The sequence below is a fragment of the Syngnathoides biaculeatus genome, chromosome 12, assembly GCF_019802595.1.
Source record: "Syngnathoides biaculeatus isolate LvHL_M chromosome 12, ASM1980259v1, whole genome shotgun sequence".
NCBI classification, from domain to species: domain Eukaryota; kingdom Metazoa; phylum Chordata; class Actinopteri; order Syngnathiformes; family Syngnathidae; genus Syngnathoides; species Syngnathoides biaculeatus.
The window spans coordinates 19551434-19563631 of NC_084651.1; the positions used below are offsets into that span (position 1 = coordinate 19551434).

The following is a 12198-nucleotide window of genomic DNA, read 5'->3' on the forward strand; positions in this document are numbered from 1 at the left end:
ACATTTTAATTTGCTATAAATATTTGTGTATAGGCGCCATGGTGGGGCGTGGTTAGAGTGTTGGCCTAACAGTTCTGAGGACTGGGGTTCAAATCCGGGCCCTGCCTGTGTGGAGTTTGCATGTTCTCCCCATGCCTATGTGGCTTTTCTCTGGGTACCTCAGTTTCCTCCCACATCCCAAAAACATCCATTAATTGGAAACTACATTTCTCCTAGGTGTGCTTGTGAGTACGACTGTTTGTCTCGATATGCCTTGCGATTGGGTGGCAAACAGTTCAGGGTGTACCCCGCCTCTTGCCCGATGATAGCTGGGATAGGCTCCGGCACTCCTGCAACCCTTGTGAGGATAAGTGGGTCAGAAAATGGATGGATGGATCTGTGTGTATAGTTCAGCCTTTTTCATTGCCTCAAAATGAAAACAAAAACTTGTTTTCACGCTTTGTAAAAAAAGAATGTTTTGGAGATAGAGAAGGGGAATTTTTACTAAATTGGAAAATATGTATCAGAAAAATGTTTTTTGGCACACTACAATCTCTTTGTATTTGATAGTCATAATCATCCAAAAAATCCATCGGTTTTTAATTACCAGCGCTCTAAAAGTCCTTTGATTTGTATAAACTTTGTCTAATCCTCTTTTTTTTTTTTTTTTCATTTTAGATGTCAGTCAGGATTTGTTTGACCTGCTGAACATCCCTGACTCCCCAGACCAACAGCTTTTCACACCAGAACTGGGAGACCATTCACATGAAGAGGGCAGCTCTGCCTCTGCACCACACTCACCTACTCCCTTCACACTACCACCTGCCAGCAAAAAGAGTTTGCAGAAAGACATCCTCAAACTCATGATGGATGGAATCAAAATCAGCCTGGTAATATGTAAAATGTATTTTTTGTGATTGTCATTTTTTTATACAGTTGCTTTAATGGATTCATTGTGATTGCTGTGTGTGGATTCTCAGGGCAGTACTGGTCGAGGAGGAGCTCCACATCAGCAGTGGCGAAGGATTCTATGGTCGTGCCGAGACACGTTCCGGGTCCAAATCGGTCGGTTGTTGGTCCACACGCTGAGTCCTGCCCGTCCTTTGTATGATAGGAAGGAAGCACTGGAATTTGTATTTGATCCGAGACATCTGGACATCTTGAAGGAGAGCCTCAGCCCTGGTCTAGAGGTATGTGGAATTGTCTTTGTTGTTGTTGTTGTTATACGGCACAATGGTTTAACACGTTTGACTCAAAGTTTAGAGGTAGACTCTTAATCAGCAGTGTCAAACTCAAATTCACAGTAGGCCCAAATACAAAATAGGGACATAGTGTAACAAACACATCCATTTTTTTTCCAAGACACTCATCCTGACAAAGGTCATGGGAAAAATGGAATCTATCCCATCTATCTTCAGTCAAGAGGCGGGGTACACCCTGAAATGGTTGTCAAACAATCGCAAGACACATATAAACAAACGACCATTTGTACTCATATTCACACATATGGGCAATTTAGTGTCTTCAATTAACCTACCATGTATGTTTTTGGGATGTGAGAGCTGTCCGGAGAAAACCCACGCAGCCAGGGAGAGATCATGCAAATTTCACACAGGTGGGTCCAGGATTTGAATCCCGGACCTCAAAACTGTAAGGCAGACGCTCTAATCAGTCGGTCACTGTGCCGCTACTAAAAGTTGTTATTCTGAAGAGATGTTCTGCCTCCTGCTTGTTTTGAAAGCTCCATTTTTTTTTTCAACTTACGTTTGGCCATTTTTGGGAAGGGAGGTATAAATTTGCCCAAGGAGACAGCATCTTTGATGATGACTACATTAGAAAAGGAGGGGGGCACTTGCCAGTCTCGACTGACCCACCACCATACTAGCAAAGCATTCCGGAAATTCGTATTGGTGGCACATATGCCACTGGGTCGCAAGCACAAACTGTTATATACATTTGACATGGTCCCATGGGCCAAATATAAATACACTGGAGGCAGTTTGACACATTAAATTGTCTTTGGGTGTTGATATTTTTGTAAATAGTCTATATGTGTCCTGATGAGCTGCTAACCAATCCAGGGTGTAATCTGCCACTCAGCTGGGGTAGTCACAAGCGGCCTCGTGTACCAAGACTTGCACGGATTTCCTACTGGCATGTGCTCAAATCCATAAAACATTGTGAAATCCAGCTGTATGAATCTGTGCGTACATAAGTCCACGCACGGTTCTTTCGTACATCCCAGTCAATGTAGAATTGTGCGCATGTTGGAGTAGATGACTCCTGTCCATGCCAACATTTAAATATGCATATCATATTTAAATGAACCCGGCATCTCCAATCCTATATGCTGCATGATCAGGAAAAAAGAAAATGAGCAAGGTAAAGAATAAGAAAAATCTGAATGTGAAATTGAGATATGCTGCTCAGTTAAGTTTTCTGCAAAAAAATCCTCTTTGGCCCACTCTCCTCTGGCGTTAACAACAAACAAAAGAGGAGTGAATGAGACAATGTCATGTTATGGCGTCAGAACAGTGCACATGCTGAAATAAAAGAGAAGGAAGTAAGACGTGAAGCAAAGGACAGCTAACCACCGCCAAAGTGTGCCCAAAACGGGGTGCCAGAGCCTCGCCCCATTTGAGGAGTTGCTGCAATCATGCATGGCGGTGCTCTCTCAGTTGAGGTGGGTGCACATGTGCCAGGCTCTGATTACCCCAAGGTAAATACCATGTATTTTCATAACTCACAACAAATGGGTTCATACACAGCTCTATGAGATAGAGTTTCGTGCGCAAAAGGTGTATGTATGGTATTTGTAATTAATCTTTTGAATTCAAATCTAAGCCTGTCGGCATATTAAAGAGGATATCTGAATCTTTTAAATGAAGTAAGCAAACTCAATTTATGATTTTGATACACAGAAGAGGACAAATAGACACATTCACGTGCCACATGTTTGGGGATTCATCCACCACCCCCGGTGTCTCTGGTGTCTCAGAGATTGAGGATTCACCCACTGTTTCTGTAATCTCCTCCGGCATCTCCAGTGTCTCCTCACACAACCGGCTGCTTCTGCCTGCCTGACTGGCTGTGTCCTCAGCCATGCACACTGATAAAAAGAATCCTTTGAATTGACTTAATTTGAACATATACATCAGTTGCACACGACTAACGTGTTAAAATGACATTTTCCACTCTTCTCCTAAAAAAAAATGGTCGCCCTGATCAATTCATTGGTGTCGTCACAAATATCAGTGGAGTGGTTAACAAATGAACTTAACTTACTTAATCACGCCTCTTTTACATTATAGAAATCAAAGATAATTGTGGATTAATTGTTCACCAGTGCAGAGCTTTCATGTTTGTCCGTGCAGATTTATTTATGATTCACAGCATCACCTCTAGGTGTTGCCAAATCACCAAAAGCTGTAGAAACTTGTGTACGCCAGCCACGACATTGGTCTGTGGCATGCGCACAATTGCACAATCATTTTGCTTTTGATACAACTGAACGTTGCCATGAAAAGAACGCACGCCATGTTTTTGTACATATGCACATCTGCATTTGTACATGAGGCCCCATCTTACCTAGTGCTATAAAAACTGGATGGATTAACGATTCAACACCAGAGCTGTTTGTTACTGAAAGACATTCCTTATTTTTGGTTACCTTATTTAGCTACATTAGTGGAGGTAAAATATTTATTTTCATTATGATGTAGTACTTTTGTTCACCAATTCAAACTGCAATTATAATATACCATCTATTGGTATAACTCTTCATACAGTTCTTGTTTTTGATCTTATTACAATGTACTGTTTTATGTACAGTTGAAGCCAGAAGTTTAGGTAGACTGCAGAAACACATTTTATTTTTTTTTGTCACAATGAAGTGAAATCAGACCAAACCTCTCTTGTTTCAGGTCATTCAGGATCACCAAAGTTATTTGATTTTGTTAAACGACAGAATAATGAGAGAGAATTCTTTAGGGATTTTTTAAATTTTCTTATAGATCAAAGTTAACATACATTTCCTTAGTATTGAGTACCATTTCCTTTGAACTGCATGACTTGGGTCAAATGTTTTGTGCAACATTTAACAAGCATCTAACAGTACTCTGTTGGAATCCTGACCCATTCCTCCTGACAGAACTGATGGAACTGAGTCAGGTTTGTCGGTTGCCTCGCTCGTATGCCTTTTCAGATCTGCCCACAAATCTTAATGGGATTCAGATCAGGGCTTTGTGATTGCCACTCCAAAACATTGACTTTGTTATCCTCAAGCCACTTTTTAACCATGTTGGCAGTATGCTCTGAGTTATTGTCCACTTGGGAGACCTATTTCCGCCCAAGTTTTAGCTTCCTGACTGATGTCTTGAGATGTTGGCTTATCTTGATGTAATGTTCTTTCTTCATAATGTCATCTATTTTATGAAGAACTCCAGTTCCTGCTGCATCAAAACATCCCCAAAACAAGATACTGCCACCTCCATGCTTCACAATTGGTGTAGTGTTCTCGGGTCGTTTTCTTACAGATGTAACATTGGCCATTATGGCCAAACCGCTCCAATTGGGTTTCATCAGACCACAGGATATGTCTTGAAGTTATTTGTCTTGATGCTTTTTTGTGTTTCTTTAAGTGTCGTGGCTTCATTCTTGGTGAGGGACCGTTCAGCCCATGTGGGTGCAGGACTCATTTCACTGTGGATAATGACTCTTTCTTACCAAGCTTCATCTGTCATCTTCACAAGGACTTTAGCTTTTGTTCTGGACAAGAGCACGTTCATCGCGGACGCAGACCGCGTCTCCTTCCTCAGGGGTTTGATAGTTGGATATTCCTACGATGTTGATACTTGCATATAATTGTTTCAACAAATGAAGGTGGAACCTTCAAGCATCTGGAAACCCAGGGATGAGCCAGACTTGTGGAGCTCCGTGATTCTTTCTCTGATTTCATGGCCAATTTCTTATGATTTTTTCCCATGATTTCCAACAAAAAGCCGAATGTTTGCAGTGTGGCCTTAAATACATTCACAGGTGTGCCATCAATTAGGAATCATGAATTGGGAACTTCCAAAGTCATGACCTCATCATCTGGGCCTCTCCATGTTCTTTAAGGACATAGTACATTTTGTGTATGTAAACTTTTGACCTCAAAGAAAATAACACAAAATTGTCCAAGAAATTCACTGTCATTATTCTGGCATTTAATCAAATGAAATAATTTTGGTGAGCCAAACTGACCAGAAACAGGAGAGGTTCAGTCTTATTTGACTTCTGACCGTGAGACAAAAAAAAAATGAAATGAAAGCTACTGGCTTCAACTGTACAGTTATAAGCTGACAAATCTGTGTTAAATGATGTGTGTAACATCCAAATGTAATTGAGGTTTCCATTGGACCTTCCTAGGTTGAGTGTGTTTTTTTCTTTTTCAATTTGGAGTTTACCCCCATATTTCTGGTACAAATGACTCTCAAGTCAAACATCTTGGCGTTCAAACCATCATCATCTATAACATCATGGAACATGTTACCAAATTGTTACATTTTGATAAAACTCCACTGGGTGCCACTGTTGCTCTGTGATCACACTTTGTGTATTTTGTTTTGGAGAGTTATAAAGAGTCTGATAAGACAGTGTAGTTTTACTCTCCTCTAGTTTTACTAAAAATATGACTTAAAATATCGACTCTCCAGTTCCTTAAGCTTTAAAGTTTTATCATGGCTACAGCTTAAGTCTGGAACTCAAATATAATTCTTGGAAATCAACCACCGTAACATAATTGATCGTGGTTGACTGTAGTTGGACGTTTTACTGTACCTTACACTTCTCGTAGATATTTACTCTTTATCACCCCAATTAGAGTGAAGAAAATAAGTATTTGAACACCCTGCTATATTGCAAGTTGGAATTCATAGAGAGGTCTGAAATTTTCATCGTAGGTGCATGCCACTGTGAGAGAGATAATCTAAAAAGAAAAATCCAGAAATCAGTGATTTTTTTTTTTTTTTTTAATTTTTTTTTTTATTTATTTATTTGTGTGATACAGCTGCAAATAAGTATTTGAACACCTATCTAACCCTAACCAAGAAAACCAAGGAGTGGCTCCGTAAGAAGCATATCAAGGTTCTGGCGTGGCCTAGGCAGTCTCCAGACCTAAACCTAATGGAAAATCTTTGGAAGGAGCTGAAACTCCGTGTTTCTCAGCGACAGCCCAGAAACCTGTCTGATCTAGAAGATCTATGTGGAAGAGTGGGCCAAAATCCCTCCTGCAGTGTGTGTAAACCTCGTGAACAACTACAGGAAACGTTTGACCTCTGTAATTGCAAACAAAGGATACTGTACCAAATAATATTGGTTTTCTCAGGTGTTCAAATACTTATTTGCAGATTTATCACACAAATAAATTGTTAAAAAAATCAGACATTGTGCTTTGTGGATTTTTCTTTTGAGATTATCTCTCTCACAGTGGACATGCACCTAAAATGAAAATTTTCAACCCCTCCATGATTTCTGAGTGGGAGAACTTTGCAGTATAGCAGGGTGTTCAAATACTTATTTTCTTCACTGTATATTGCTGACTTGGCAATATGTCAGTCAACTCCAAGCAGCTTGTCTCTTGCTACGCAATATGTGACATATGCAAATCCATCTGTTCCTCATAGCATGGACCCAAGTTGTCACTGTACCTCTATGAAATGCTGCACGATCACAAGGACAGCCTCACCAAAGATGACCAGAATGCTGTTGGCATATTCATGACCTCGCTTAAGCTTTGTGGTCACCGCTGCATCCCCCCCAACGCGCCACACAAGCAGGATCTTCTCAAAGCCATTAAAGAGGCAAGCATTTCAGATTGCCTTCTCTTAATAAGTGCATGTAAGGTGACTTGTTTACTCATTTCCTCCATACAGGAAAAATTCAAGTATGAAGGAGAGGAGAACACAAGCAAGGTAGCGTGGGAAAAGAAAATGACCAACACTCAAAAGAAGTGAGTGCAAATTAAATAAAAAGAGGCTCTTCTCCTATCTTCTAGTAACCTAAGTATTGGTTAACTTTCTTTTCTTGTCAGTCTCATCCAGAGGCTAGAGGGAAAGTCCAAAGACATTTCGAAGATTGCGGCTGACATCACACAGAATGTGTCTCTGCGGCAAGGCATGGAGAGAAAGAAAGTCATCCAGCATATCAGAGGCCTTTACAAGACCGACTTGAGTGCCAGCCGGCATTGGCAGGAGCTAGTGCAGCAACTCACACATGACCGGTGGGCACAGAAATCTCTGACAGCAAAATTGTGCTGGTCATTTATAATAGGTGACTGGAAAAGAAAGTTTCTATAACACCCAGTAAATTGAGTCAAGATTAAAAAAAAAAAAAGCAACTTTCTGCTTTCAATTTCACTCCAGATCCTCACCTAGATTTTCCCTGGGCCAAGGGCCACACTTCTACCAACAATTGTGGAAGTTAATTGTAATGAATCACAGACAGTGTTGTGGAGTGGATAAGATACTTGATATAGAAAATGGATGGATAGTTCAGTCTTTTTTTTCTTAATCCTAAATAATCCTAACAAACTATAAAGTAAACAATATATCTTGCCGAGTGCATTTTAAATGATGGCTATATACCTGTGAATAACTTACATCCTGGAAAAAGATTCTATCACACTGGTTAGGTGCATTCACAAATGTCTTTAGAGGTCAGTATGAGGTGTGTCAAAAATGTTCCAGGACTAGCTCCCCAAATTATGTTTCAAACCCATACTACAACTTTCCCCATTCAACAAGGGCCAGATAATCAACTAGCATTTTTACATAGATTGTTTGCCACATTCAGTATGTGAGAAAAGAAGCGAGAGTGGTGGAAGGGCCATTTGTGGCTTCACCACAGTGTCCTGAGCATCCCACAGTTCCTGCCTGAGAAGAACATCGCAGTGCTGGAGGAATCTCCCTACTCACCTGACTTGGCTCCATCTAATTTTTTTTTTTCCTCATTCCCAAGCTCAAGCAGGTAATGAAGGGGACTGAGCCGCTGAGGCTCCTGAAAGAATTCTTCTCTGAGTCTATGAAAGATTGTCAGAGAATAATGGAAAAGTGCATTAGACTCCAGGAGTATAACTTCAAAGCGCAAAACTTGAAGTTTATTGTTTGGATCTGAAATATATCTTTTGTGACACCAGTCTTAGAACCTCTCTGATACATGTATATTGACGTCAGTGATATATTTTTGGTCTGTTCCAGGGCGGTATGGTATGACCAGACATCCTACCCTACATCCTGGCAGTTGGACCCAACTGAAGGGCCAAACCGTGAGCGCCGGCGACTGCAAAGATGCTACCTCACTATCCCAAACAAATATTTGCTCAAAGACAGACGTAAGCCTGAAGGTGAAAAACTCAAATGCCTTAAAGTGTTGTAAAGCTCTCTTTAAGTTTGTCAGGGATCTCATTCTGTCCTGCTTGCCTTGTTTAGACACAGTGAAACCGCCACTCTCATTCCTGTTTGAGGATAAGACACACTCATCTTTCTCCTCTACTGTGAAAGACAAAGCCACTAGCGAACCCATTAGGTGCAATACTTTCCTTCAATGATCTTTCCAATAAAAGTAGAACAATATGAGGGTGACAAATGTGTGAACAAGCCATTTTGCCTTCTCGCTGCTTTATTCAGAGGCTATGTTGATGATAAATATCTTTTTATTACACCCAGGTTTACTAGACGCTGCATGAGTGTGGCCCCCTCCAGAGAGACAGCAGGGGAGCTGCTTCTAGGTAAGACAAAGTGTGTAGAGAGCAGTGTGTTCTCAATAGCGCGTGTACTGTCTGTTCACACATGAGGGAGTTAGTCATCGTTTGTTACATCAATCTCACTGGCCTTGTGCTGTCTCGCAGGCAAGTCTGGAATGTACTTTGTCGAGGACAATGCTGCAGATGCTCACGACAGCCAGGTAAGACCTGTGGGCTTCTTTCGTTTAAGCACCCTATACCAGATGGCGGTGGAGTGTGGGAACATGGGCTTTGCTTCTCAATCTGTTCAGTTGAAAACTAGTGGAATCACCATACATAGTTTTTTTTTTTTTCTTCTCTCTCGCTAATGTAGTAATGTAAGACATTACTCATAAAGTTTTTGGTGATATTTTCCCCATGACGGTGTCAGATTACAATGACATTTCATTGCATTTTAACTAAGTGGTGAACTGACTGTCGTTTCTTTGGACATTTGTACTTATTGAGGACATTACAACATGTACCACTAGCATTTAAAAAATTCTCAAACTGCAAATACTGGTGCATCTCAGTAAATTAAAATCTTGTGGGAAAACATTTTATCTGGATAGTTCAATTAAAAAGTGAGTTGTATAATTTATAGTTTCACTACACAGTGAAACAATTTTTTTTATTATTGCTAACTATGGCTTGTGAAAATGCCCAATTCATCGTCTTAAGAAACTACAACATTGAAAGGATTTTTGATTTAGAAATTCCATGAGTTAACATTAAAAATGTATTGTCGTCCCATGTTTAATGGTAGTGTATAATGTGAGTTTTACTTTTTTAATTGAACTATTGAAATAATCTCATTAGCTTCACCTGATTTATTGTTCTGCCTCCCTCTGCAACATGGCTTTCTGGCTTTTTTTTTTATATTTTGTGACTGCATGTCAGTCATGAAAACTACACTACTTGGTTCATCATGATTTCACTCAGAATGTGTAAAAATTATTCGGTCATTTTCTAATTTATAAACCATATGTTTTTAAACATTTCCAGTCTGTTGTTTTGGCATTCCTGTCTTTTTTTTTTTTATCTAGCCTTAAATTTAGCACTTTTCATAGAACACTTGTTTTCTCTGGTGGTTGGAAACAAAAGTAAGGCAGATGTGGTGCAGAGACATTACAGATCTGAGACCGTAATATTGTTAGATAGCTACTTTCAAAAGCTATTTTGAAGTAACTCACCCAACACTTTTGAACAGAGCCTTGACGGTGAGACTGAGGCACCCTCTTTCTCTTGGACGTATGAGGAGATCAAAGAGGTGCACAAGCGATGGTGGCAGCTGAGAGACAACGCTGTCGAGATATTCCTCACCAACGGTCGAACACTGCTCTTAGCCTTTGACAACAGCAAGGTAAAATGGGGTAGCGATAAAGGAACCACATGTTGTATTTGGGGGCAGCATGGTAGACTACTAGTTAGTATGGCTACCTCACAGTTTTAAGATTAAGGATTCACAGCCATGGGTTTTCTCAAGGTATTATGGCTTCCTCTCACATCCCTAAAACATGCATGCTGGGTTGTTGTTTTCCCCAAATGAGAACAAGCAGTATACAAAATGTATATCTATAGATATAACTTATGACATCATTTATCTCTTTGGGGTTTTCTGTTCCAAAGTTCCGTGACGACGTATACCACAACATCCTCACGTCTGATTTGCCCAATCTGCTGGAGCACGGCAACATCACTGCACTCACACAGCTGTGGGGCTCGGGGCAGATCTCCAACTTTGAGTATCTCACACATCTCAACAAGCATGCTGGCCGATCCTTCAACGACCTCATGCAGTACCCGGTGTTCCCTTTCATCTTGCGCGACTACACCAGTGAGACGCTGGATCTGCAGGACCCCAACATCTACAGGTCAGTACCGTCTTTGAGATCAGCATAGCAGGTGTCATTGCAGTTCATTTCTAATTAACAGTATGCAGTACAAGTCCCTATTTAAACAAAAATATACTCTCCACCCCCTGTAAAATGTCCAATTCATTTTAAAACTTTTTCCAAAAATGTAACCTTACAATTCAACTCTCAGCATTCAAAAACAAATACAATTTAACTATTACTGGTTATTGTTAACCCATTTAATTTTTTTTCCGGCTTGTCCCATTAGGGGTTGCCACAGCGTGTCATCTCAGATGAACGCTCATATTTCTTTGGCACAGTTTTTACGCCGGATGCCCTTCCTGATGCAACACCACTTGGAGAGTGAGGGCCCCTGTGAGAAACGAACGAAGAGAAACGGTTTACCAAACCAATGCTCGAACCACTGTGACTTTTTATGTCAGCCCACAGACTTTCAATTTGTTAGGCTTGTGTGAGTTAATCAACACACAGCCATTTAATATTATAAAAAAATGATTTCACCACATTCATTACTTTTTTTTGGGGGGGGGTGCCACAGTAGAATGTGTACTCTAAGTGTAGAAAGATCTATTTTAGTTTAAAAATATTTTAACCACATTCTTTTGATTGACTTCACATATTTAGTAAAGAGCTTGCAAAAACATTAGACATTGCAAGAAAATATTTGTGATTTGTTCCCATTCAGGAATTTGAGCAAGCCAATCGCTGTCCAGTCAAAAGAGAAAGAAGATCGCTATGTAGACAATTTCAGAGTAAGACCTCTCTTGCGTTTATCATGTTTGTTTGTGTAAAAAGTTTTGGTTAAAAACAAACGGTGTTTTCCTTGTGAAGTATTTGGAAGAGGAGTACAGGAAAGGGATCCGGGAGGACGACCCCATGCCTCCCGTCCAGCCTTACCATTACGGCTCTCACTACTCCAACAGTGGCACTGTGCTGCACTTCTTGGTGCGAATGCCGCCTTTCACCAAGATGTTTCTTGCATACCAGGGTGAGTCACTGCTTTTAGCTTTGTCACCAAGGATTTCAGCCTTTTACAGCAGGTAATTTAAACTAGCGTTCATGGTTTTATAAAAGCAGCTAATTGTTGGAATCTCATTGGGGATGCTTTTAGAGCTTGGATCCAAATGTGCGTAGCGCATAGCCATGAAAGGTTATTTTCTTTTATATTTGTCCATCTCATCTTTTCCTTTTTTTGTAATTACCATTTTCATTCTTCCAATCACACTCCTGAGCTTCGCTAACATCTTTTTATTTGGCTGCAAATGTATTCGGGAAGCGACGTCGTCTAAGGTCGTAAAAGGGCGCCGTTCCAATCACTGAATTGAGTTTGTAATTAGATTGTCTTTGGTCCTAATCAGATCAGAGCTTTGATATCCCGGACCGGACATTTCACTCCATGAATACCACATGGCGTCTCTCATCCTATGAGTCCATGACGGATGTGAAGGAGCTCATCCCAGAGTTCTTCTACCTCCCAGAATTCTTGGTCAACAGAGAGGGTCATTATCTTTACGCTCATTTTAAAAGCTGCCAATCTTCTCTCCTCAACACTTTTCTCAAAGTTTGTCATTTTCCTCAACA

The 12198-nt window shown here is 40.4% G+C and overlaps 1 protein-coding gene across 3 annotated transcripts in view; it reads left to right on the forward strand.

Moving 5' to 3' along the window:
* lyst (lysosomal trafficking regulator) overlaps nt 1-12198 on the forward strand; it is a 63107-nt gene that overhangs the window by 44617 nt on the left and 6292 nt on the right. For all 3 annotated transcript variants that reach the window (XM_061837087.1, XM_061837085.1, XM_061837086.1), the window contains exons 30-43: nt 658-869; nt 960-1169; nt 6645-6821; nt 6894-6970; nt 7052-7240; nt 8217-8362; nt 8448-8544; nt 8685-8746; nt 8867-8922; nt 9951-10103; nt 10370-10614; nt 11303-11369; nt 11449-11605; nt 11976-12116. In XM_061837087.1, coding sequence (XP_061693071.1) covers nt 658-869; nt 960-1169; nt 6645-6821; nt 6894-6970; nt 7052-7240; nt 8217-8362; nt 8448-8544; nt 8685-8746; nt 8867-8922; nt 9951-10103; nt 10370-10614; nt 11303-11369; nt 11449-11605; nt 11976-12116 — 1989 coding nt within the window. The remainder of the gene's footprint in view (nt 1-657; nt 870-959; nt 1170-6644; nt 6822-6893; nt 6971-7051; nt 7241-8216; nt 8363-8447; nt 8545-8684; nt 8747-8866; nt 8923-9950; nt 10104-10369; nt 10615-11302; nt 11370-11448; nt 11606-11975; nt 12117-12198) is intronic.